Source organism: Phacochoerus africanus, chromosome 8 (assembly GCF_016906955.1).
Source record: "Phacochoerus africanus isolate WHEZ1 chromosome 8, ROS_Pafr_v1, whole genome shotgun sequence".
NCBI classification, from domain to species: domain Eukaryota; kingdom Metazoa; phylum Chordata; class Mammalia; order Artiodactyla; family Suidae; genus Phacochoerus; species Phacochoerus africanus.
In genome coordinates this window covers 98,363,791-98,389,123 of record NC_062551.1, presented here as the reverse complement: position 1 = coordinate 98,389,123, position 25,333 = coordinate 98,363,791, and the positions used below count along the sequence as shown (strand labels likewise).

General features: G+C 37.6%; 1 protein-coding gene across 4 annotated transcripts in view; it reads left to right on the top strand.

Moving 5' to 3' along the window:
* Positions 1–25,333, top strand: part of ANKRD12 (ankyrin repeat domain 12) — a 115,577-nt gene that overhangs the window by 14,912 nt on the left and 75,332 nt on the right. For all 4 annotated transcript variants that reach the window (XM_047793716.1, XM_047793715.1, XM_047793713.1 and 1 more), the window contains exons 2-3: positions 9,044–9,181; positions 24,448–24,595. In XM_047793716.1, coding sequence (XP_047649672.1) covers positions 9,095–9,181; positions 24,448–24,595 — 235 coding nt within the window. In that variant the 5' untranslated portion in view covers positions 9,044–9,094. The remainder of the gene's footprint in view (positions 1–9,043; positions 9,182–24,447; positions 24,596–25,333) is intronic.

The following is a 25,333-nucleotide window of genomic DNA, read 5'->3' as shown; positions in this document are numbered from 1 at the left end:
AACCCACTAAGTAAGGCCAGGAATCAAACCCATGTCTTCATGGATACTAGTTGGATTCTTAACCCATTGAGCCACAGTGGGAACTCCTATTCAGCCATATTTTTGTAAATGGATATTTAGAGTTCTTTCCCCAGTGTTTTGGATACAAGGAACGTTTTAATGGATAACTTTGCGTTTGTATAGTATATATGTAAGGTTAATACTAAAAATTGAATTATTAGGGCAAAAGGCTGTGCTTTTATATTTTAATAGTTTTCCCAGATTCGTCTCCAAAGGGTTATCCCAGTTTCGTCACCACCAATAATGTATGAATATTCCGGTTTTCCTGAATCCTTGCCAATATAGCTTCAGTCATTGTCAGTCCTAAATTAAAACTCTTCTCATCATTTTGTAGTTTTAAAGTTGATGAATGATCTAGCACTGGGAACTACGTCTAGTCACTTATGATGGGGCATAATAATGTGAGAAAAAAAGAATGTATAGATGTATGTGTAACTGAGTCACCTTGCTGTACAGTAGAAAATTGACAGTATTGTAAACCAGCTATAATGGAAAAAATAAAAATCATTATAAATGAAAAGTTAATGAATGATTTGAATATGTCTGTATGTTTACTCCATGTTTATATTTCTTATTCTTTGAACTGTCTCTTCATTTCTTCTGGATTTTATTGTTTCGTTATAACTCTTTGGTTACTATTTTTTTCATATGTGATACAAATGTTTTCACTTGTCATCTGTTTTCTGTTTATGATATTTACATTTCTAGTTTAAAATTTTTATTTAGAACTTCTAAAAAATGACTTTTAGCTTTTATTTCATGTTTTAGGAGGATTTACTCTATCTTAAAATGGCACCTCTGTGTAGTTTAATTTTTATGTTTATTTCTTTGACTCGGATGTCAACATTTTTAACTTGTCAAAATTAATATAAAATTTATTTGGCGAGAAATGGCAAGATAAATTTTTTTTTTCTCTGTCTTTTTGCCATTTCTTGGGCCGCTCCCGCAGCATATGGAGGTTCCCAGGTTAGGGGTTGAATTGGAGCTGTAGCTGCTGGCCTACACCAGAACCACAGCAACTCGGGATCCGAGCCGCGTTTTAACCTAACCTGCACCACAGCTCACGGCAATGCCAGATCCTTAACCCACTGAGTGAGGCCAGGGATCGAACCCACAACCTCATGGTTCCTAATTGGATTCGTTAACCACTGAGCCACAATGGGAACTCCGCAAGATAATTTTGAAAGCAAAAAATTATGTGGCACAAAAATGTATTATAAAGCTATGTAAAAATATAAAATGTTAAATATTCAAATGCAAAAACAGAAAGCAGGATAACATTGGCATAAGAATAGAAACTCAGTGTGGTGAAACAGACTAGAAAGCACAGAAATATACTTGGGTATATAAAGGAATAAAGATTGTTGTTAAAAACTAGCATTACAGGAGTTCCCATCGTGGCGCAGTGGTTAACGAATCCAACTAGGAACCATGGGTTGCGGGTTGGGTCCCTGCCCTTGCTTAGTGGGTTAACGATCCGGCATTGCCGTGAGCTGTGGTATAGGTTGCAGATGCAGCTCGGATCCCGCGTTGCTGTGGCTCTGGCGTAGGCTGGTGGCTATGGCTCCGATTAGACCTGTAGCCTGGGAACCTCCATATGCCGCGGGAGCGGCCCAAGAAATAGCAAAAAAAGACAAAAAAACAAACAAAAAAATACTTGCATTACAGATAGATGGGAAGAGTTAAATGTTAAGTTTAAAGGGAATAAAAGTGAGTATATTTTCTGATCTTAGAGTAGAGATAGTTTAAGCCTAAAGGAGAAGAAAGAGTTCATAAAGAAAATAGAGACATAAAATGTATTTTTGTTATTTATTTGTTTTTTGTCTTTTTAGGGCTGTACCCACGGCACATGGATGTTCCCAGGCTATGGGTCGAATTAGAGCTGTAGCCACCAGGCTACACCACAGCCACAGCAACACCAGATCTGAGACATGTCTGTGACCTACACCACAGCTTATGGCAACACTGGATCCTTAACCCACTGAGTGAGGCCAGGGATTGAACCTGTATCCTCGTGGATGCTAGTCAGATTCGTTTCCACTGAGCCACAACAGGAACTCCAAGCTGTGAAAACTCTTAAGTGTGTTTTTGAGAGTGGCATGCATGTATGAGGAACAGTGAGAAATGGCACTAAATATATAGAATGACTCAAGATAATGCTATAAGCCAATTAGAAATATTCACCCATCCATTACTCCACACTATGAAAAGAGAAATTAAGAAAGCATTCCATTTACAGTGCATCAAAAAGAATAAAACACTTCGGAATAAATTTAACCAAGGAGATAGAAAATCTGTATACTGAAAAGTAATAAGACATTGATGAAAGAAATTAAAGACATGAATAAATGCAAAGATATCTTGTGTTCATTGATGGGGAAGAGTTAATATTAAATGTCCATACTACCCAAAATAATCTACAGATCCAGTACCATCTCTATCAAAATTAGAAATAGAAAAAACAATCCTAAAATTTGTATGGAACCACAAAAGACTTTGAATAGCCAGCACAATCTTGGGAAAGAAAACTAGAGGCATCACACTTCCAGATTGCAAATTACATATACTATAAAGCTTTACTAATCAAAACAGTATAGTACTAATGTAAAAAGACACACAAAGACCAATGGAACAGAATAAAGGTCCCACAAATAAACCCCCGTGCATATACAGTGAATTAATCTTTGACAAGGGTGCCAAGAACCCCAAACCTGGAAAGGATAGTTTTATTTTTAGTAAATGGTGTTGGGAAAAGTGGATATCTACGTACAAAAGAATAAGATTAGACTCCTGTCACATGCAGAAATCAGCTTGAAATAGATTAAAAGCTTAAATGCAAGGCCTGAAACCGTAAAATTCCTACCCCCCCCCCAAAAAAAAAAAAAGGGAAGCAGCTCCTTGACATTGTTCTTAGCAGTGGTTTCATGGATGTGACACCAGAAGCATGGGCAACTGTGGTAAAAATAACTGCATCAAATGAAAAAATCTGCACAGCAAAGGAAACAATGAAAAGGCAACCTATGGAATGAGAAAAAAATTTGCAGAACATACAAGAGGTTAATAGCCAAAAAATAAAAAGTCGGAGTTCCCATTGTGGCGCAACAGAAATGAACCCGACTAGGAACCACGAGGTTTCGGGTTCAATCCCTGGCATTGCTCTGTGGGTTAAGGATCTGGCGTTGCCGTGAGCTGTGATGTAGATCGCAGATGCGGCTCAGATCTGGCGTTGCTGTGGCATAGGCCAGTGGCTACAGTTCCGATTAGAGCCTTAACCTGGGAACCTCCATATGCCGTGGGTACCGCCCTAAAAAGGAAAAAAGACAAAATAAATAAAAAGTACAACTCAGTAGCAAAAAAAAAAAAAAAAAGCTTTAACAATGGGCAAAGGACCTGAACATTTTTTTCCAAAGAAGACATAGAGCCAAGAGTATGAAAAGGTGTATTGACCGCAGTAATAATGAAAATGCAATTCAAAAACACAATGAGGTGCCTCATGCCTCTGAGGATAACTATTACCAAAAAGACAGGAGATAGTAATAGTTGGTGAGGGTGTAGCAAAGAGTCCCTTGCATGCTGTTGGTAAGAATGTACATTGGTGCAGCCACTATGGAAAACAGTATGGAGGTTCCTTAAAAAATTAAAAGTAGTACTGCCATCTGATCCAGCAATCCCACTTTCAGGTATATATCCAAATAAAATGAAATTAGTATTATCTGGATTCCCACTGTACTCACAGTGGCTAAGGTATGGAATCAACCTGTTGATGGATGAATGGATAAAGAAAATGTTGATCCTTGAATGGCGTGAGGGGTGGGGACGCGAATCCTCTGTGCAGTCGAAAATCTATAACCTCACAGTTGGCCCTCTGTGGCTGTGGTTCCACATCCTCCGCTTCATCCAACAAGGAGTCATATAATAATGTAGTATTTACTGAAAAAAATCGGTGTATAAGTGTTCCCTCGCAGTTCAAACCTATTGTTCAAGGGTCAACTATATATAATTACAGTGTCCTTTAACCATTAAAAAAAATCCTGCCATTTGCCACAATAGGGTTGAACTTGGAGGACGTGCTAAATAAGTAAAATAAGCCAGGCAGAAAGATAAACACTGTATGATCTAACTTATGTGTGAAATCTAAAAAGGTTGAATTCATAGAAGCAAGAAGTAGAGTGGTGGCTGCCAGAGCCTGGCAAGTGGGGGAATTGGAAAAAGGCTGGTCAAAGGATACAGACTTTTAGTTATAAGATGAATATGTTCTGAGACTCTTAACTATGGTATGGTTACTATGGTTAGTACTGTATTTTATACTTGAAATTTGCTGAGTGGATTTTAAGTGTCCTTAGCACACACAGAAAATGCTCTGTGAGGAGATGACTATGTTAGAGTGGTTGTGCTAATGCTTTCGCAATGTATATACTTACAGTCACATTGTATATCCTAAATATATACAGTTTCCCCCTCAATAAAGCTGGGGGGAAAAGTGATGAGAGTGAACTTCCTTGCCTCATTCTTAATCTTAGGAGTGAAAGAAAGCATTCAAGTTCTGTTCTATTACTAGTTCGCTGAGAGTTTTGTCAATAATGGATGTTAAATTTTATCAGATGGTTTTACTGTAACTGTTGAGATGGTTATTTCTCCTAGTCTGTTAATGTAATGAATTACGTAGATTTTCAAACATTTAGCTGTCCTTGAATTCCAGGTATTAAATCCCACTTGGTCATGATGTATTATCCTTTTTTATGTAGTAGATTTCATTTGCTAATACTTCATTGATTTTTTTTTTTCTTATGTGATTATGAGATATATTTGTCTATGGTTTTCTTGCAAAAGACTATTCTGGTTTTGGTATCAGGGTATTGATGGCCTCATTAAATATGTTCTCTTTCCTTTTTAGCAGAGTTTGTTGTAGGTTTGTTATTATTTCTTATGTGCTTTGTAGAATTCACCATTGATGCCATCTGGAGTTTTCTTTGCTTTTCAATATGAAATCAGTTTCTTTCATAAATATTGAGCTATTGGCATGATTTCTTCAGTTAGCTTTGCTGTTGTGTGCCTTTCAAGGAGTTAGTGTATTTCATTTAATTTGTTGAATGTATTGGTATAAAGTTTGTAATATTCCATTATTATCCTTTATATATTTGTAGGATCTGTAGTGATATTCTTTCTTTCATTGTGTATTTTGATTATGTAGGTCTTATATTTTATTTCTAATAGGTCTAGCTAAGAGATAAGTTTTTTTTTAAAGAACTAGTTTTCAGCCTCATTGATTTTTCTGTTTTTTTTTTTTTAATTTGGATATATTCTTGTTATCTTTCTATAATAGATTCTGATTTAATTTCTTTATTGTGTAAGAACAAACTTTGTGTGATCTTAATTATTTTAAATTTATTAATGTTTATGACCCATGATGTGACTTATCTTGGTATGCCCTTGAAAAGAATGAGTATCATTCTGTGTGCCCTTGAAAGGAATGAGTATTATTTTGCTGCTTGTTTTGCAGATTTTTCTATTAATGTCAATTAGAGCCAATCGCTTTCTTTTTTTGTTTGTTTGTTTGTCTTTTTGCCTTTTCTAGGGCCGCTTCCCACAGCATATGGAGGTTTCCAGGCTAAGGGTCGAATTGGAGCTGTAGCTGAGGGCTTTAGCCACAGCCACAGCAACACCAGATCTGAGCTGTGTCTGCGACCTACACCACAGCTCACGGCAACACTGGATCCTTAACCCACTGAGCAAGGCCGGGGATGGAACCCGCAACCCTATGGTTCCTAGTCGGATTCATTAACCACTGTGCCACGATGGGAACTCCTAGAGCCAGTCACTTTGAATTGATGACATTTTTTTCAGTTCTTTTATATCCTTGTTGATTTTCTGCTTTCTGAGTGGGTGAAGCCTCCAATTGTAACTATCAGTTTGTTTACTCCTGCTGTCAGTCTCATTGGTTTTGCTTCCTGTACTTTGAAGCTCTGTTGCTAGTTGCATACACATTTAGTGAACTGGTCCTTTTATCAATATATAGAATGTAATGTCCCTCTTTGCTTTGAGATCTGTTTTGTCTGAGATTAATTATTCCAGCTTTCCTTTGGTTATGCTTGTATGACATAGCTTTCTCCATTCTTTCACTTTTAATCTACTCATTATATTTGAAGTGAATTTCTTATTACTTGTTTAGAGTTTGGTCTTTTTTTTTTTTTTTCTTTCTCTCCTCTGACAATATTTTTTTTTTTTTTTGTCTTTTTGCCATTTCTTGGGCCACACCTGCGGCATATGGAGGTCAGAGCCACAGCAACACAGGATCCGAGCCGCATCTTCGGCTTACACCACAGCTCATGGCAACACCGGATCCTTAACTCACTGAGCAAGGCCAGGGATCGAACCCGCAACCTCATGGTTCCTAGTTGGATTTGTTAACCACCGAGCCATGACGGGAACTCCTGACAATCTCTTTTTTAATTGGTGTGTTTAAACAATTTGCATTTTATAGAATTATTGCTATGTTTGGGATTAGGTCTATCATTTTATTACTGTTTTGTTTGTTCCCTCTATTTTTCATTCCTCAGTATTTCTTTTTCTCCCTTCTTTTGGGTTATCTGTACATTTTAAAATAATTTGAGTTTAATTTACCTAGTGTAATTTTTATTGCTTTGTGTAGTGATTGTTCTAGTGATTACATTGTATATTGTGGGCCCAAAACCTTATTATACATCAAATGCTTAGTTGACTAAAGTAGTATTTTTGAAATCCAGTTGTGATTTTTTGTTAGTGCTGAAATTTTCTGAATAAAGTTATTGAAAAATAATATAAACTTTTTCTAACATACAGTCTATTAATATATTATTGCCATGTATAATTTTCTCAAAAAATACATATGACACTCCTACATTCTCCAGTGACTTGCTCTATCTTCATAGTCTCGCCTAGGTTAATGCCTATCGATACCATACACCTCAGTTTTGCTTCTGAGTCAGAATTTTTGTTTATATATGACTTGTAACTCCAACTCTGTAAGCTTTACACAGAGCTAGCTTTTAGGAGAGTGCTAAGTTTAAATGATTCTGCTTATGTGATAGTAGTTGAAACAGTTAAATGACCCCAAAGAAAACTGCCTCTTGTGTGTAGTGTCAAAATTTTCCTTTATTTCTTCAAGTTTGTTTCCTCCTCTCTAAAATGAAAGATTTGAACTGCTTGAATGCTGGCAGTTTTTTGTGTTGCAGTATACTCTAATTTGGCTATGTCCAAATTAATTTAATCTAGTTTTGATAATTTACCAGTTAACTCAGTTAATTTAAAGGATTTTTGGCTTTGTTTCTATCAAAATAAATTCTTTTTTTTTTTTGTCTTTTTGCTATTTCTTGGGCCGCTCCCGTGGCATATGAAGATTCCCAGGCTAGGGGTCCAATCGGAGCTGTAGCCACCGGCCTACACCAGAGCCACAGCAACACGGGATCCGAGCCGCGTCTGCAACCTACACCACAGCTCACAGCAACGCCGGATCGTTAACCCACTGAGTGAGGGCAGGGCCCGAACCCGCAACCTCATGGTTCCTAGTCGGATTCGTTAACCACTGCGCCACGACGGGAACTCCCAAAATAAATTCTAAAGCACTAGTAGAACAATTTAAAAGAATACAGAAGATTTTACAAATTTTCTGTTCAAGGTGTCTGAGTTTTAATAATTTATACAGATACTGGAATGTAGCATTTTTAGATCTCTGATACCCATTTATAGGAGATTTATGGCAAGACATAGTTAGACTTGTTGGTCATCTATTTCTTGTTGTGGCCCCCAGTCATGCTCCTGTTGGCCAGCAGCCTCAGTCCAGGCCAGTGCTATGCCATAGAGCTTTCTGTGATGATAGAACAGGTAATAGTGCATACTATACAGATGCACAGTGTAATATAGTAGCAACATTAATTAATTTAACAACCACATGTAGCTAATAGGTCATCAGGCAGCAACATAGGTCTAGCCTCATGGCTTCTTTTATATGTAAAACCCACTTTTTGGAATTTTTTTCTGGATCTCTTAAGCAAAAGTGATTACATCAGCTTGTAGAGCAGGAGACAGAAGGCTGAACAGGTTGGAAAGAAAATGATCCGTGAAGTGATAATTACCGTATAGTATGATATGGATTAAATCACTGAATAGATTGATAGAATAACTAAATACCTGAGGGTGTCTGGAAGTTCAGTGAATGAAAATAAACCACTCTGAGGTATTTTAAGTAGTAAAGGCTTAATTAATTTGATTAAAAATAGAATTAGATGTTGTACTATTGCTGATCAGACTTATCAAGTTCTTGGTTGGGTCTTTAGAAATAGTCTCCATACTGGAGTTCCTGTCGTGGCGCAGTGGTTAACGAATCCTACTTGGAACCATGAGGTTGCGGGTTCGGTCCCTGGCCTTGCTCCATGGGTTAAGGATCTGGCATTGCCGTGAGCTGTGGTGTAGGTTGCAGACATGGCTTGGACCTGACATAGGCCCATGGCTATAGCTCCGATTTGACCCCTAGCCTGGGAACCTCCACATGCCGCTGGAGCAGCCCTAGAAAAGGCAAAAAGACAAAAAAGAAAGAAAGAAATGGTTTCCATACTAATTCAGAACTACCAGAGAATCTGTTAGGAGCTCCTGCCACTGGAGCCATGCTTGGTGGGGTGACAGACACTTTGCTTCCACCTGGACTGCTGTCTGTTACCCAGAAAACGGTAGGTTAGGTATTAGTCTAGAAGATGGGGAAAAAAACATAAAACTAGGTAAGTCTCTTTTCTTCTTTTCAGTGACAAGCTTAATGGACTTGAACAAGAGAACTTTAATTAGAATTTCAAATTGTTAAATGGAACTTATTTTAGAGTAGGATAGCCTCTCTGAGAAAATAAACTTATGGAGACATGGAGAAAACCAAATTACACTAATTGTGTTGCATAAACTTTAAGCAGGTTTTATTGCATACATATACAAATAACCCTTATATATCCATTCTTTACAGATCCAGGATGAGAAGACTGATAAAAGAAGAAGCTAGCTGAACAGCTGTAAGATGCCCAAATCTGGGTTTGCAAAACCAGTTCAGAGTGAAAATTCTGACAGTGACAGCAATATGGTAGAAAAATCATATGGAAGAAAGGTATATGATTATACTAAAGATTTGTTGACTGTTTGGAAATTGTGAAAAATACTTCTGATTTAGTATTTTTAGTAATTACTTATAAAGTCAAAATTAGTATGGGACTTCCTGCTGTGGTACAGTATGTTAAGAATCTGCCTGCAGCAGCTGAGGTGCAGTTTCCATGGCCAGCCCGGTTTTGCAGTAGGTTTTAAAGGATCTGGCGTTGCCTTAGCTGCATAGGTCAAAGCTGTGGCTCGGATTCAGTCCCTGGTCTGGGAACCTCCATGGGCCACGGAAACAGCCATAGAAAAAACAAAAAGGCAGTGTGGGGCCAGATCCTGGGGATGAGATTGTTTTTCATTCCCTAAGATAACATAATTACTAAGATTGCACAACCACTTGAGAAATAATCATGGGGTGGGGTGGGAGGGAATCCAAGACCTCATAGTCATTTGTCATTTCTTCCTTGTGACCCCTGGTAGCAAAACACAAGTATACAGTAGCTGTTCACTTTTTTCCTTGTCTGCTATAACTTCGGATAAATTCACATAATATTTCCAACTTCAGTGTACTTCTGTGATAGAGGACCGTTGTTACTGCTTTATGGAATTATTGTGACAGTTAAATGTCTTAAATATTGTACTTAATACAATGCTTGGTACATAGAAAGTGCTTAATAAATGTTAACTATTTTTGTTATTAGGGTTATAATTAGTATTATTATATTAGTGTATATATATTATCTACATATTAGTATAGATATTAGTATATAGATAGTATATGTATACTGTAGTATGTATATGTAGTATATATTAGTATTGTATTAGTTTAGTAGTTAGTAGTAGTAGTAGTAATAATAATTAGTATTATTGCCATCAACCCATGATTCTCTTCTCTTTCATTCCTGTTTAATTTAGACCCTCAAAAGGTTTATTTAGACTTCTGCAGTTGTTGTTTGTTTGTTTGTTTTTTGTCTCTTTGCCATTTCTAGGGCCGCTCTTGCAGCATATGGAGGTTCTCAAGCTAGGGATCCAGTTGGAGCTGCAGCCACCGACCTACACCACAGCTCACAGCAACGCCGGATCCTTAACCCACTGAGCAAGGGCAGGGATTGAACCCACAACCTCATGGTTCCTAGTCGGATTTGTTAACCACTGAGCCACAACGGGAACTCCTGCAGTTGTTTTCTAACTGATCTCATTATCCCTAGTCTCTGCTTCATCTAGTTAGTTTTATACATTGTATTTGGATTTTGTTTTCTTTCAAGTCCGTTCCTTCCCCTAAGCCATTTTCTTGTTGAAGGACATCTGAAATGTTTCTGGTTTTTGGCTAATATGAATAAAGATGCTATAAACATTTGTGTACAGATCTTTTTAAAAACAGCTTTATTGGGGTATAATTTATATACCATAAAATTCACCCATTTACTCTACAATTCAGTGGGTTTTTTTTTTTTTTGTAAGTTTATGGAGTTGTGCAACCATTGTCACAGTCAATTTAGACTATTCCCATCATCGCTAAGAGATCCTTGTGCCCATTTGCATTGTGACCCTGTTCCTGCCTCAAGCCCCACGCAGCTCCAAATCTGGTTTCAAAATCAGATTTTCACCTTTGTTCTTCTCAAAAATCCTTTTGGCTATTCAGGGACCTTTGCATTTCCTTATAAATTTGGGGATTGGCTTTTCAGTTTCCACAAAAAAAAAAAAAAGTCTGGTGGAATTTTTATAGGGATTTTATTGAATTTGTACATTGAATCTGTAGATCACTTTGTTTTTGGGGCCCGCACCTGTGGCATATGGAAGTTCCTGGCTAGGGGTTGAATCAGAGCTGCAGCTGCCAGCCCATGCCACAGCCGCACAGCCACAGCAATACAGGATCTTTAAGCCATTGAGTGAGGCCAGGGATCGAAACTGCATCCTCATGGATACTAGTCAGGGTCATTTCCACTGAGCCATAATAGGAACTCCTGCAGATCACTTTGAATAGTATTGTCATCTTAACAACATGTCTTCAGGTCCATCACCACAGACTCTTTCTCCAGTTTTTTTTTTTTTTTTTTGGTCTTTTTGCTATTTCTTTGGGCCACTCCCGCGGCATATGGAGGTTCCCAGGCTAGGGGTCCAATCGGAGCTGTAGCCACTGGCCTACGCCAGAGCCACAGCAACGCAGGATCCAAGCCGCGTCTGCAACCTACACCACAGCTCACGGCAACGCCGGATGGTTAACCCACTGAGCAAGGGCAGGGACCCAACCCGCAACCTCATGGTTCCTAGTCGGATTCGTTAACCACTGCACCACGACGGGAACTCCTCCAGTTTTTTAGATTTCCAATTTCCCTAAGCAATGCTTTGTAGTTTTCAGGGTACAAATCTTGTCCTTCCATTGTTAAATTATTAGTATTTTCTTCTTTTGGATGCTTTTGTAGATAATTTCATTTTAGATTTTTCACTTCTAGTGTATAGAAATGCACATTTTTGTGCAGTGGGTCTTCTACCTGTGACCTTACTAAACTCATTTATTGATTCTAAAAATTTGTGGATTCCTTAGGATTTTTGACATATGGCATTATGTCACCTGCTTACAGAGATAATTTAACTTCTTTTCCACTATGAGGACTTTTTTTTATTTTAGCTTTTTAGGGCCGCACTCACAGCATATGGAAGTTCCCAGGCTAGGGGTCGAATCAGAGCTACAGCTGCTGGCCTACGCCACAGCTACAGCAACGCTGGATCCAAGCAGAGTCTGTGACCTACACCACAGCTCATGGCAATGCCAGATCCTTAACCCACTGAGCAAGGCCAGGGATCAAACCCACATCTTCATGGATCTTAGTCGGGTTTGTTAACCACTGAGCCACCTGAGCCATGAAGGGAACTCTTCCAATATGAGTACTTTTACTTCATTTTCTTGCCTGATTGTACTGACAATCTCCTTTCTGCAGTGTTTAATCCACTCACATTTAATGTAATTATTGATAAGATTGGATTTATATCTGCCATTTGCTCTTTTTTCTCTGCCATCTTTGTTGCTTTTTTGAAGTATATTTTTCAGTGTGTTATTCAAATTTCTGATTTTTAAAAACTACTTTCTTGAATTATATTCTTAAAATGTTGATTTAGGGATTATAATGTGCATGCTAATTACTACAGTTTAATATTGAATTAATTCCAGTAAAATGTAGCATCTTTATTCCAGTACAGCTCCATTTCCTTCCCTTCCTCTGTGTTGCCTATGTAATATATCACCTCTACATTTGTTATTAACCCAACAATAGTGTTATAATTATTATTTTATGTAGTCTTATTTTTTTAAAGAGAAATATATATGTGTATTTATACAGTTATTAGTTTTTACCTACTAACTTTCCAGTTTTGGTACTCTTAATTTCTTCCTATGAATTCACGTTTCCGGTCTGGTGTCATTTCCTTAAAAGTCTACAAGAATTTCAAAAAAAAAATTCTGGTGGCTCAGTGGGTTAAGGATCCAGCATTGTCACTGCTGTGGCTCAAGTCACTGCTGTGGCATTAGTTTAATCCCTGGCTCTGGAACTTATGTATGCTGTGGGTGTGGCTAAAAAAAATTTCATAGTATTTACTGTACGACATCTTCAGCAGTGATTTTTCTCAGTCTTCATTGATTTAGGAATATCTTGATTTTGCCAGCTTTCTTGAGATATAATTCACATACCAGTTTACTCATTTAAAATGTGTAATTCAGTAATTTTTAGTATATTTACAGAGTTGTTCTGTCACTTTTAGAACATTTTCACCTGAAAAAGAAACCCTGTGTATCCATTTATAGTCACTCCCCATTCTCTTCCCAAACTCCATAGCCCTAGATAGCCACTAAATGTACTTTCTGTCTCTATGGATTTGCTTGTTTTAGATATTTAATATAAATGAAGTTATACTATATGTGATCATTTGTGACTGTTTACCTTTATTTTGCTATAGAATTCTTTGTTTTTTCCTTTCTTTGGCCGTCCTGCGGCATTTGGAATTCCCAGGCCAGAGTTGTGACCTCTGCTGCAGCTGTAGCAGCTCCAGATCCTTAACACACTGTGCTGGGTTGGGGATTGAACCTGCATCCCAGCACTGCAGAGATGCCAATCCTATTGCACCAGAATGGGAACTCCAGCTATAGATTTTTTTTTTTTGTCTTTTTGCTATTTCTTTGGGCCACTCCCGCGGCATATGGAGGTTCCCAGGCTAGGGGTCCAGTCGGAGCTGTAGCCACTGGCCTACGCCAGAGCTACAGCAACGCAGGATCCGAGCCGCGTCTGCAACCTACACCACAGCTCACGGCAACGCCGGATCGTTAACCCACTGAGCAAGGGCAGGGACCGAACCCGCAACCTCATGGTTCCTAGTCGGATTCGTTAACCACTGCACCACGACGGGAACTCCAAGAATTTTTATTTGACCTTTTTCCTTTTAGTAGATTGTCATCCTACTTCTTTCTTGTTTTAAGTGTTTCCAATGAGAAGTCAGCTGTTAATTGTGATTTTTTTTTTTCCCCATTCTGTTTTCTATCTTGTATTTAAACAATTTGACTGTGATGTGCTTAGGATCCCTTTGTGATGATCACACCTAAGGTTTGTTGAGTTAGTTTGTCTTTTTTCTTATTTTATGATTTTTTTTATTTTTTCCATTATAGCTGGTTTACAGTGTTCTGTCAATTTTCTACTATATAGCAAGGTGACCTAGTTACACATACATGTATACATCATTTTTTTCTCACATTATCATGTACCATCGTAAGTGACTAGATATAGTTCCCAGTGCTGTACAGCAGGATCTCATTGCTTATCCATTCCAAAGGCAATAGTTTACATCTATTAACCCCAAACTCCCAGTCCATCCCACTCCCTCCCTCTCCCCGTTGGCAACCAGAAGTCAGTTCACCATGTCCATGATTTTCTTTTCTGTGAAAAGGTTCGTTTGTGCCGTATATTAGATTCCAGATATAAGTGATATCATATGGTATTTGTCTTTCTGACTTACTTCACTTAGTATGAGAATCTCTGATTCCGTCCATGTTGCTGCAAGTGGCATTATTTTGTTCTTTTTATGGCTGAGTAGTATTCCATTGTGTATATATACCACATCTTCCTAATCCAATCATCTGTTGATGGGCATTTAGGATGTTTCCATGTCTTGGCTGTCGTGAATAGTGCTGCAATGAACATGCGGATTCATATGTTTTTTTCAAGGAAAATTTTGTCCAGATATATGCCCAGGAGTGGGATTGCTGGGTCATGTGGTAGTTCTATGTATAGTTTTCTATCTTGAGTTTATTAAATCTGTAGATTAATGGTTTTCATGAAACTTGGGGTATTTAATTTACTGACTTTTCTTTTGCTTTCCTTCCGTCCTTTTTCTTTTGGTCCACCTCACATTTGCTGTCGAACATTGCCTAATACATTTTTAGTCACTCTACTTTTCAAATCCAGTATTTTCCATTTGGCTCTCCTTGTAACTTTTCATGAGTTATATTTTCTATGTGATAAGTCATTGTTGTCATACTTTAATTCTTTAAACATTTTTTTTTCCTTTTTAATTTAAAGTCTTTGCTAAATCTGATTATCTTGGCCCACTCAGAGAAATGTCTATGAATTCTTTTTTCCTTGCTTTTCCGTCTGTCTTAATTTTTATTGAAAACTGGACACTTTAGGTCATATATTAATAGCAGCTCTGGATTCTCATTATTTCCCACCTAAGAGTTATAATTGTTGCTATTTTTTTTGTTTTTAATAAAATGGCAGGTGTTTATTTGTAGTGTTTGTCACTTTGTCACAACCACTAGTGTCCTTTTTTTTTTTTTTCCCCCAGTCTTCCTAGGAGTTGCCCCATGTCTGCATGTATCAGTTAGCAGCCACTGATTGGTTTGGTCAGAGGTTGTGCTCAAACACCATGAGCCACTAAGACTTCCACCTTCCACTGATAGTTTTGCATGTGTGTTGAGGTGTTCAATGTTCAGGCATTTTTTTTGGTCTTTTTATGTCCACACCTGTGGCATTTGGAGGTTTCCAGGCTAGGAGTCAATTCAGAGCTGTAGTTGCTAGCCTATACAACACAGCCACAGCAACACCAGATCTGAACTGCATCTGCTACCTACACCATAGCTCACAGCACCACTGAATCCTTAACCCACTGAGCGAGGCCAGGGAATCAAACCTGCATCCTCATGAATACTAGTCAGATTCGTTTCTGCTGAGCCATGACGGACACTCTCTATTCAGGCATTTTTCAGATCTGCCCTAGCATTTACTTTCTGTCAGGCTCACTCAGGTCTTCTCTCTCGTGTGCAGCCTCCTAGTCAACTAAGGATGGTGTGGAGATCTTGGACCCTCTTGGACCTCCGTGCATGTGCACAGTCTCCCAGTCACTAAGGAGTGTGTGCAGAGCTTAGCCCTTCTCAGTTCTTCCCCACATATGACTTCTTTGTCAGCGCTCCTATGGCTCTAATTTCTGCAGTCTCCCTGTTAAATTTCTGGCCTATCTACTGGCTGCTGCTCCCCCACAGTAAGACCATAGCAAAGGCTAATAGAACTATGTTGTTTTTCCCCCCTCCATTAGTTTCATACCAGGTTTGGTGTATTTATCAACATTGTGACTGGGTGGTGAGTTTTTGGCCTGCTTTATCGATTCAGGTCAACTCTTCCACAGCAAAGATGCAGGTTTTCACTGCACACCCCACCCCAGAACCACTTGATACAAACTAAGTGTTAGCCAGGGAGTGAGAACAACCCCAGGCAAGAATGACAAAGACACTCACTCTTCTTATCCAGAGTCCAGCAGTTTTTCTTGATGAAAATGCTTCTCAGTTTTTTGTTTGCTTTAGTTCAATTTCTAGAGCCTTGAAATTTCTAGAGCCTTTGAAAATTGTCAAAATTGTTTTTTGACAGTTTTGTCCTGGATTATAGTTGCTTTGGGATGGGGAGAGAGAAGTTGCTAGTATCTTCATTCCACTATAGACAGAAGTTTCCCCAAATGTAGTTTAATGTGCCAAACCTTAAAAAGAGTGGTTTCATTAATTTTATTCATCTTATTCATTAAACCTTATTTGGGATTCTGTGACCCTTGGAATAAAACAAGTGGTTAAGATTCTTAACTAGTTGATCTACCTGTGTCTGAAATGTTTTGATCTCAGGACCTCTTAATACTCTTCAGCATAACTGAGGAGACTTACAAGCTTTATATATGTGACTGTGTTTACTGAAATTTACAAAATAAAAAATTGAAACAAAAATTTTAGATGTTTTATCAGTTGGTTTAAAAACCAGTAAAACAGTTACATGTTAACTGTATATTCTAAGACAGGATCAGAGAGATTGGTTTTGCATGTATCTTTAATGCATGGCTTAACAGAAGATAGCTAAATTCTTTATTAAGTCTGTAAATTTGGATACTTGCCACATGGTCTCTAGAACACTCAAATACACATTCTTTAAAGAATGAAAGAGAAAGATTCACTAACATCTTAGTGTTATTGTGAGCATATCTGACCTTGCAGGTCCCCAGAAATGGTCTCAGGGACCATACTTTGTGGATTTCTATACTGTTATAAGAAGCACACTAATGAAAATATTTGAGTGTACGAGCAATCATTCCTACGGCTTCTTAAGCTAGATTCTCAAGGATAAGTAAGTATGGACCAGCAGGAAAATGGAATTAAAGGGTAATCTAAGAAGGAGATATGAAAAAGACAAGACTCTTTTAAAGTAGTGAATACAATATTGGATGTAGCCTGTGAAGGATGGAGGATAGGAAATGAACATTAGACAAGGCCATTTCATTGTGACCTTGTGTCTTGCTAAATATCTTGAAATTTATCCTTTGGCCAGTGAGCCACAAGGGAAGGGCCATAGCAGAGACCAGTTAAGAGTATTATTTAAAATTCCAAGCAGAAGGCAATGTGGACAGTCACTGTGAGCATGGAGAGAAGTTGGCAGATCTAAGACATTGAATTAATTAAGCTTATTTGTGTATGTAGAAAAAGTAGTCTGGGTCCACCCTGAGGTTGATTGGATGATTCCTTGAGAGAGCAGTCAGGACAAGGAAAAGGTTGTCTGAGAAGAATGTTTGCTTTGTACTTGTTGAATTAAATTGGCCTCAGAACATCCAAGTAGAAGTATCAGGAGTTCCCATTGTGGCTCAGTGGGGTAAGAACCTGACTAGTATCTATGAGGATGTGGGTTCGATTCCTGGCCTTGTTCAGTGGGTTAAGGATCGATCCGGTGTTGGTGCAAGCTCTGGCTTAGGTCATGGATGCAGCTTAGATCCCATGTTGCTGTGGCTGTCGCCATAGGCGGGGCAGCTGCATCTTCAAATCAACTTCTATATGCCTTAAGTGTGGTCCTAAAAATAAAAATAAAATAAAATAAAATAAAGAAGTACCAGTAGGCAGTTAGATGACTCTGGAGTTCACAACAGCTAAACTGGAAATGAATATATGAGGATTTGTGGAAAATTGATCTATGGCTATGAGATGTCTCCCAAAGAGAGTGGGGCAAGAATGGAAGGGAGTGTATCCTGAGGAATTCAGATATCTTAGGTGTAGGGAGAGGACAGAGAGAAGCAGGAGACATTACCCTGGGGAAGAGAGTGGCGAAGGAGTCTCTTTGCCAAATGCCAAAGGAAAGACAAGGCTATTGGATTTTGTCAGTAGATACACCTTACAGTGACCTTGGTAAAGATAATTTCAATGGAGTTATTGGGACAGAATACAATGCTAAATTTGTGGAAAGAATTAGAACTTCTATTTCTCAATGTTAAAATACAATGAAGGTTACATTTGTGAAATTACATTGTGTTTCTGCATTTAAATTTATAAGGCTGAAGTTGCTGAAACTTTGTTTCTTCTGGGTACTTTGTATTGTTTTTTGAAGATTGCCACTGAATATGCAGTAGTCCTGAGCACTGTATTCACAAAAGTGTGATTTCTTAAAAGTTAGAGGCAAGCAAAAAGCAAACACTTTTTACTAGTGTATTTCAGAACAATGATTAGATAAGTCAAGAACACTTTTTCATCATTAGATTTATATATAAAATAAATAGGAAAACTACAGACTGTTAAATTCCTTATTTATTAAAACATTTGGTTTATTGGAGGGGTATATTTAACTGTTCTTGGTCTCATTTTATTCATTTAATGTTTTTTTCAAGATTTCAAGGGTAGGGGTCCAAAGCTCTTCTGAGGCAGTATGCTTGGTGCTTACTGCTGTACTTTGAAATTTCCAAGCAGCTCGACATCATATGCTGTTATTAGAAGTAGTTTTCTTCCATTTCAAATAGGTATTTGACTGCTTATTTGCACCTTAATAGAGGAAGGGCCATAATTTCCATTCCAAAGTTCTTGCCTATAGACCATGTTACTGCTGCTTCTTAAGACAAAATTAAATTGGAGGAGAGGAGAGAAGACAGAATGACCATCTTATTCACTTATTCGTTTGCAAAGCATATTCTTAGGATTTTCTCTTTAGGCAGTGATTGGCCTTGAAGCCAGCCTCTAGCTTCTGCTGAGTTTTTTGTCCACAAAATTTTCAGAAATGAATTTATAGGTGTTTCTTTATGTAAACAGGGACCTTATTTACAGTTTCATATGATGTAGACATTGCTGTTAGAGTTTCTAAATTAAAAAATAATCTGAACCAAAATTTAATTTCTTAAGTGCATTTAAATAGACCATAATTTTAAATAATGATCACATTGTACAGTAATATGCTTTTATATAAAAATGTATTCATTACCTCATTAAGTATCACAGTAGGAGGGGTTCATCAAAAGGGTCTACTCAAGGGAATTTCCGTCGTGGTTTAGTGGTAATGAACTCGACTTGTATCCGTGAGGATGAGGGTTCAATCCCTGACCTTGCTCATTGGGTCAAGGATCTGGTATTGTCATGAACTGTAGTGTAGGTTGCACATAAGTCTTGGATCCTGTGTTGCTGTGGCGTAGGCAGGCAGTTGCAGCTCCCATTCGACCCTTAGTCTGGAAACTTCCATATGCTGCAGGTATGGCTGTAAAAAGCAAAAAAAAAAAACAAAAAAAAATGTGTCTACTCAGAATCCTTCAAATATTTTATTCTGTCACTGCTAACGTGGGATTTCTCTCCTCATTGGTTTTAATTAAGAAAATTTTCCACTGAAGTTTTTAGCTATAAGTTAGTGTTTATAATTTGCAAAAGATAATCTTAAAACCTTTTTGGAAAATCTAAAATCCAGGTTAAATTCATTAAAATGTGAGAGCGTGGAGGTTTATTACTTACCTTTCTAAATAAGTCTCTCCTGTCCTTTTCCTCATCAATATAGTTCAGACCTTCATTATCTCCTATCCACATGATAATCAAAAATTTTTCTTTTATTTTTCAAGAAATGAATGCAATACATGTTCCATGTAGAAAAATTAGAAAACTTATTTAAGAATTATGAACAAAGAAATTTCCATGTCAAAAACCATGAGGGAGGATCTGAGATTTTTTCCTACCCTACTTGCAACTAGTTTCCGGATGGATTCTGGCAGAAGAGACTCCTGGATCAGTTATAAAGGAAAGGTTTTTTTTTTTTTCTTTTCACAACAACAGCTGTGGCCATGTATCAGTATTTGTGCCTGGACCCTGAGCCCTCTTTCCCACAAAGGGATTCCAAGAAGGCCAGCTGAAAACTAAAGTTACAGTGGATTTTATTACTGTAGAGGAACCTTATCTTTTATAATAGGCAGTAAATCTATCCAATCTTTGCCATACAGGGAGAAATTACTTATTTTACTGAATGTTGGGCAGATCTGATTGACCCTTTGCTCCAGAGGGAACCACTGTCTCTGTTTTCTAAGACTACTCTTTATACAGATATCCATGAAAAGATAGTCCAGAAAAAAAGGGATTTAGTGCTTCTGCTTGCAGGATGCACAGAAATGCAAGAGAGCTATGGAGAATTGTCTCCAAAACACCTGTAATGTTATTATCCACAGATAGCCATTAACATTTCAGTTTATACTCTTTAAGAGTTTTATATATTTTTTAAAATTTTCTTTTTTATTTTAGGTGAATTTTTACCTTTTTTTATTTATTTTACTGAGCTGGTAAAGGCTACCAGCACATTGTTTCGTATCAGCAGTGATAGAAGGTTGTTCTTGTCTTGCCATTAATGTTTTCATTACTATATATGGTAGCTATTGTAGGTTACTGAAAGAAAAACTATTAATATAAATGAAAAAGATTTTAACATATTTTAAAATAAATAGGGTTTTGGGGGGGTTGCTTTTTTGGGGGGGGGGGCCACATCCACAGCATATTGAGGTTCCCAGGCTAGGGACTGAATTGGAGCTGCAGCTGCTGGCCTACACCACAGCAACACCAGATCTGAGCTGCATCAGCAGCCTACACCACAGCACACAGCAATGCCAGATCCCTGGCCCACTGAGCAAGGCCAGGGATCGAACCTTGATCCTCACGGATACTAGTCAGATTCATTTCCACTGCACCATGACAAGAACTCCTGTTAGGCTTACTATGTCATGGATATGAAAGAAGAATGTTCCAGTGATTTTCTCTTGAATTGATAGACTATTTATACCATTTGATAATATACAAATTTCAAGACAATCAGAAGTCTTGCCTTTGAAAATTACTTTCCCCATATCTGAAAATAATTTTTAAAGCATTGAGATTCTCACAAAAATACTTTGAGTAACACTTTCAATGACAATTTCATTTCACAGAGAATGGAGGAAGTTGGTAGCAGTCAGGAATGTTCACTAATCACTGTATTACACAGGAGAAGATACATTCTTGTGAACATTTTTCATTTAACAGATTAACAAATTGGTTTCTTTGTTTTTTTTTCACTTTTCAGGGCCACCCCTGAGGCATATGGAGGTTCCCAGGCTAGGGGTCAAATCAGAGCTGTGGCCGCCAGCCTACAGCACAGCCACAGCAACGCCAGATCTAAAGCTGCGTCTGTGACCTAAACCACAGCTCACGGCAACGCTGGATCCTTAACCCACTGAATGAGGAGGCCAGGGATCGAACCTCATGGTTGCTAGTTGAATTCCTTTCCACTGTGCCACAACGGGGACTCCCACAAATTTTTTTTTTGACTTGTTGTATGCCACAGACAAGAATCTTTACTTACATAGCTGCAAAGAAGAAAGGCTATTTTAATGTTTTTCTTAGATTCTTTTGTTAATAATGAAAATTAGTATTTTTAAGGCAACTCTCTAGAAGTTTGTTGGTTAACTTTTTTATTAATTATGACTTTTTATTTCTGATGCTTTGATATCCGAGGTCTGCTAACTCTGCAGAGACTGCCCCTCCCAAGAGCTAGGCAGTTACCAGAGAGTAAACAATTCATTTGTGACCATATCTTTCATATGCAAACCAACCAATCCAGAATCCTTTCCCAACCACCAGCTTTATCTAGCTCTCACACTCTGGGCCACTATCCCTCTGCCTTAAGAATCATTCTCAGAGCCAGATACCAGAAACCTAGAGAAACAGAGACCGCTGACATTATTCAGAATAGCCAATCCTAAACCTGCTTCCTCTGCCTTTCCTTTTTCTTCCTGTGGGAACCACAATAAATAAAAACAATAAATAAAATAGAAACTCTCATTTCTTTTCTCTTGGTGCTTTTGGTGCTTGCCTGGCATGCCCCCTCTTTTTGGGACCTGTGAGTAACAGTCTTCTCAGAGACGATGGTCTTCTGATCTGTTAGCCTCACCATACTGGAATAGTAATAAAAATCAACGTTTTAAAACAACCTTATAAGCATAAGACATGCCCATGAGAGCTCCATTTCATTACCAGAAGTGAAAAAAAACAGCTCAAGAGGATTTTCCTTTAGAGCTGGGAAGTAAATAATATGAGGCTTCTATTCTTCAGTAATCTTTATCACTTAAGATATAAAAGTTATATTTTCTTTGTAATTTGATCAAGAATGACTGTAGGATCTATTCAGGGTTTTTTTTGTGTGTTTTTAGGGCTGCACCTGTGGCACATGGAGGTTCCCAGGCTAGGGGTCTAATTGGAGCTGTTGCTACTGGCCTATGCCAGAGCCACAGCAATGCCGGATTCTTAACCCACTGAGCAAGGCTAGGGATGAACCCGCAACCTCATGGTTCCTAGTCAGATTCATTTCTGCTATGCCACAACGGGAACTCCAGATCTATTCAGACTTCATTGTCACCTATTAAGATGTGATTTTTTAAAAAAATCTTTTGATAAACTGAATTGTCTTAAGAGGTTTTCTTATAATGAACTATTTTTATATGGTTTGAATGAACCCTGCTTGATTATGATAATAATATTATCTTTCCTTTTTTTTTTTTTTTTGGTCTTTTTAGGGCTGCATCCGCAGCATATGGAGGTTCCCAGTCTAGGGATCAAATCTGAGCTCTAGCTGCCAGCCTATGCCACAACCACAGCAATGCTTTATCCCAACCCACTGAGCAAGGCCAGGGCTTGAGCCCATGTCCTCATGGATACTAGTCGGGATCATTATTACGCCACAACAGGAATGCCTTTCTTTTTTGGGGGGAGGGGGTGTCTGTCTTTCTAGGATACTAAATTTCATTGGACAGTTTATTTTTTTGTTTATTTCATAAGCCATTTAGTCTCTAATTTCTACCTTGTACTCTTCCTTGGTGTTTTATTTTCCACTTGTAAAATGAATTCTAATCTTATTTTCATGTTGTAGTATTGCTTATATGAAATGGGAACTATCTGTTCCCTGAGGGTTTTTTGTTTTTTTTTTTTAAATCTCTTGTAGGATATTCTGGGATAGGTACCCTTTTTAGACAAAATCTTTAGCTGTGGTTTTATTGTCTTCTGTAAACATTGCTCTGTTCAGGTTTTCTGTTTCCTTCATAAGCCAATGTTTAGTAATGCATGTTTTGTGAGAAAATAATCCATTTTTTCCAGGCCTCAAATTTTTAATATTAAAATGAATATAGTGGGAGTTCCTTGGTGGCCTAGCGGTTAAGAATCTAGCATTTTCACTGATGTGGATCTGGTTCAGTACCTGGCCTGGAAACTTAACACATGCCAGGGGGTGGCCAAGAAAAAAAAAATGTATCGTATTCTTTTGTAATTTTTTTAATACCTGTCTGGAATTCTACTTGGGTCTCAATCCCAACCTTTTTTTTTTTTTTTTCTTTTTTTCTTTTTCTTTTCTTTCTTTTTTTTTTTCTTATTTTCATGGTTAGACTCACTAAGAGTTTACAAGAAATGCTCTTTTGAATCACCTTTTGGTTGATAAATTCTACTTTAAAAAAAAAATTCAGCATTATATTTTTTATGCCCCTTCTTCCCACTCTTTATTTTCTTGTCTTGCATTGAAAGCTAATGTCTTCTGCAATCTGAGTCTAATTCTTATTTGCTTCTATAATTATGATAATCCTATTATCATAGTTTTTTTCCCCTACAATATCAGTCTTGTTATTTTTTTGGTTTCTCTCAAGGTATATGGAAATTTGCAGGCCAGGGATCGAATCTGCGCTGCAGTTGCAACCCGCACCACAACTGTGCCAATGCAGGATCCTTAATCTGCTGCACCACAAGGGAACTTCCTTATTATCATAGTTTTTAAGCTCACCTGCTGAAGTGGTGTGATTTAGTTCTTAGTATCTAACATGTTTTTCCAAAGGAGGTCATAGCCCAGTTAGATGTGCTGTATCAGTTTGGATATTGGATTATAAGAGTGATTTTGGTAGTTGCTGTAGACCTTGAGGGTAAGATATTTAATCTAAGTGAATGGGCCCAGTGGTATTAATAAAACACAATCTGCTTAATTCATCCTAAATTAGGATCACTTTTTCAGATTTATTTATTTATTGGTAATAACGTCTTAGACATAGAGTTCTGTTATATTCAAGATATGTTGTTTTATTGTTATTTTTAAATTATATTATTAAGTAAAAGGGAATATGAACCAAGTAGAAAAAAATGTTACAGTTGTTAAAAATGGGTCTTGATGTTGAGGACAATGGTTTATAATACCCTTTTACTTGTATGAATATATGTTTGAAAATTTCCTTCATAAAGTTTTGTGGGTTTTTTTGTTTTTTTGTGGGTGTTTTTTTTTTTTTTTTGTTTTTTTTTTTTTTTTTTTTTGCTGGCCTGTGGCATGCAGCGTTTCCAGGCCAGGGATCAAACCTAAGACTCAGCAGTGACAATACCAAATCCTTAACTGTCAGGCTACCAGCAAACTCCATAAAGTATTTTTTAATACCTTATTACTCAGTTAAATTGTTATAATCTTAATTCGTATTTGATTTTTTTAATAGAGTAAAGACAAGATTGCATCCTATAGCAAAACTCCAAAAATTGATCGAAGCGATGTGGGCAAGGAGATGAAAGAGAAATCATCCATGAAACGTAAACTTCCTTTTACTATCAGCCCATCAAGAAATGAAGAACGAGATTCAGACACTGGTAAGATAAGTTGTTGTTTTGTGGTAAAATCTTAACCATTCTTTTACTCTGATTTTCCTTAATATTCCTCTTGCACTCCATTTTATAGAGAAATATTGTTATTTCAGGTTTATCATCTTGGGGCAGAAATTCATATATTCCTCACCCAAATGTGAATTTTATCATCAATAAAAATAGTTTGCTTTTTTCTGTTAGTTTCAATGTCTACTACAGATCTCTTGCCATTTTCAGAACTTGACTTTCTTGGGAAGCATTTCAGTGATGAAAACTTACTCAGTGATATGGAGTATTATAGATTGGAGAAAAAGTTGTTGAGTTTTTGTGGACAAATTGTTAAGCCCACCAAAAAAATAGAAGTTTAGACTTTTTTGTTGTTGTTGTTGTTCTTTTTAGGGCCGCACCTGTGGCATATGGAGGTTCCTAGGGTAGGGGTCGAATCAGAGCTGTAGCTCCTGGTCTGTGCCACAGCCACACTAGATCTGAGCCACGTCTGCAACCTACACCACGGCTCATAGCAATGCCAGATCCTTAACCCACTGAGCAAGGCCGGGGATCGAACCTGCATCCTCATGGATGCTAGTCAGATTTGTTTCCACTGAGCCATGACGGGAACTCCACTTTAGGCATTTTAGATTTAGAAATGAATCAGAAATATGTCCCTGCCAACAAAAGAAAAATATTGAGGCTGCCTCAATATTTTCTCAAAACTCTTGCATATATTCAGGAATGATACTTGAC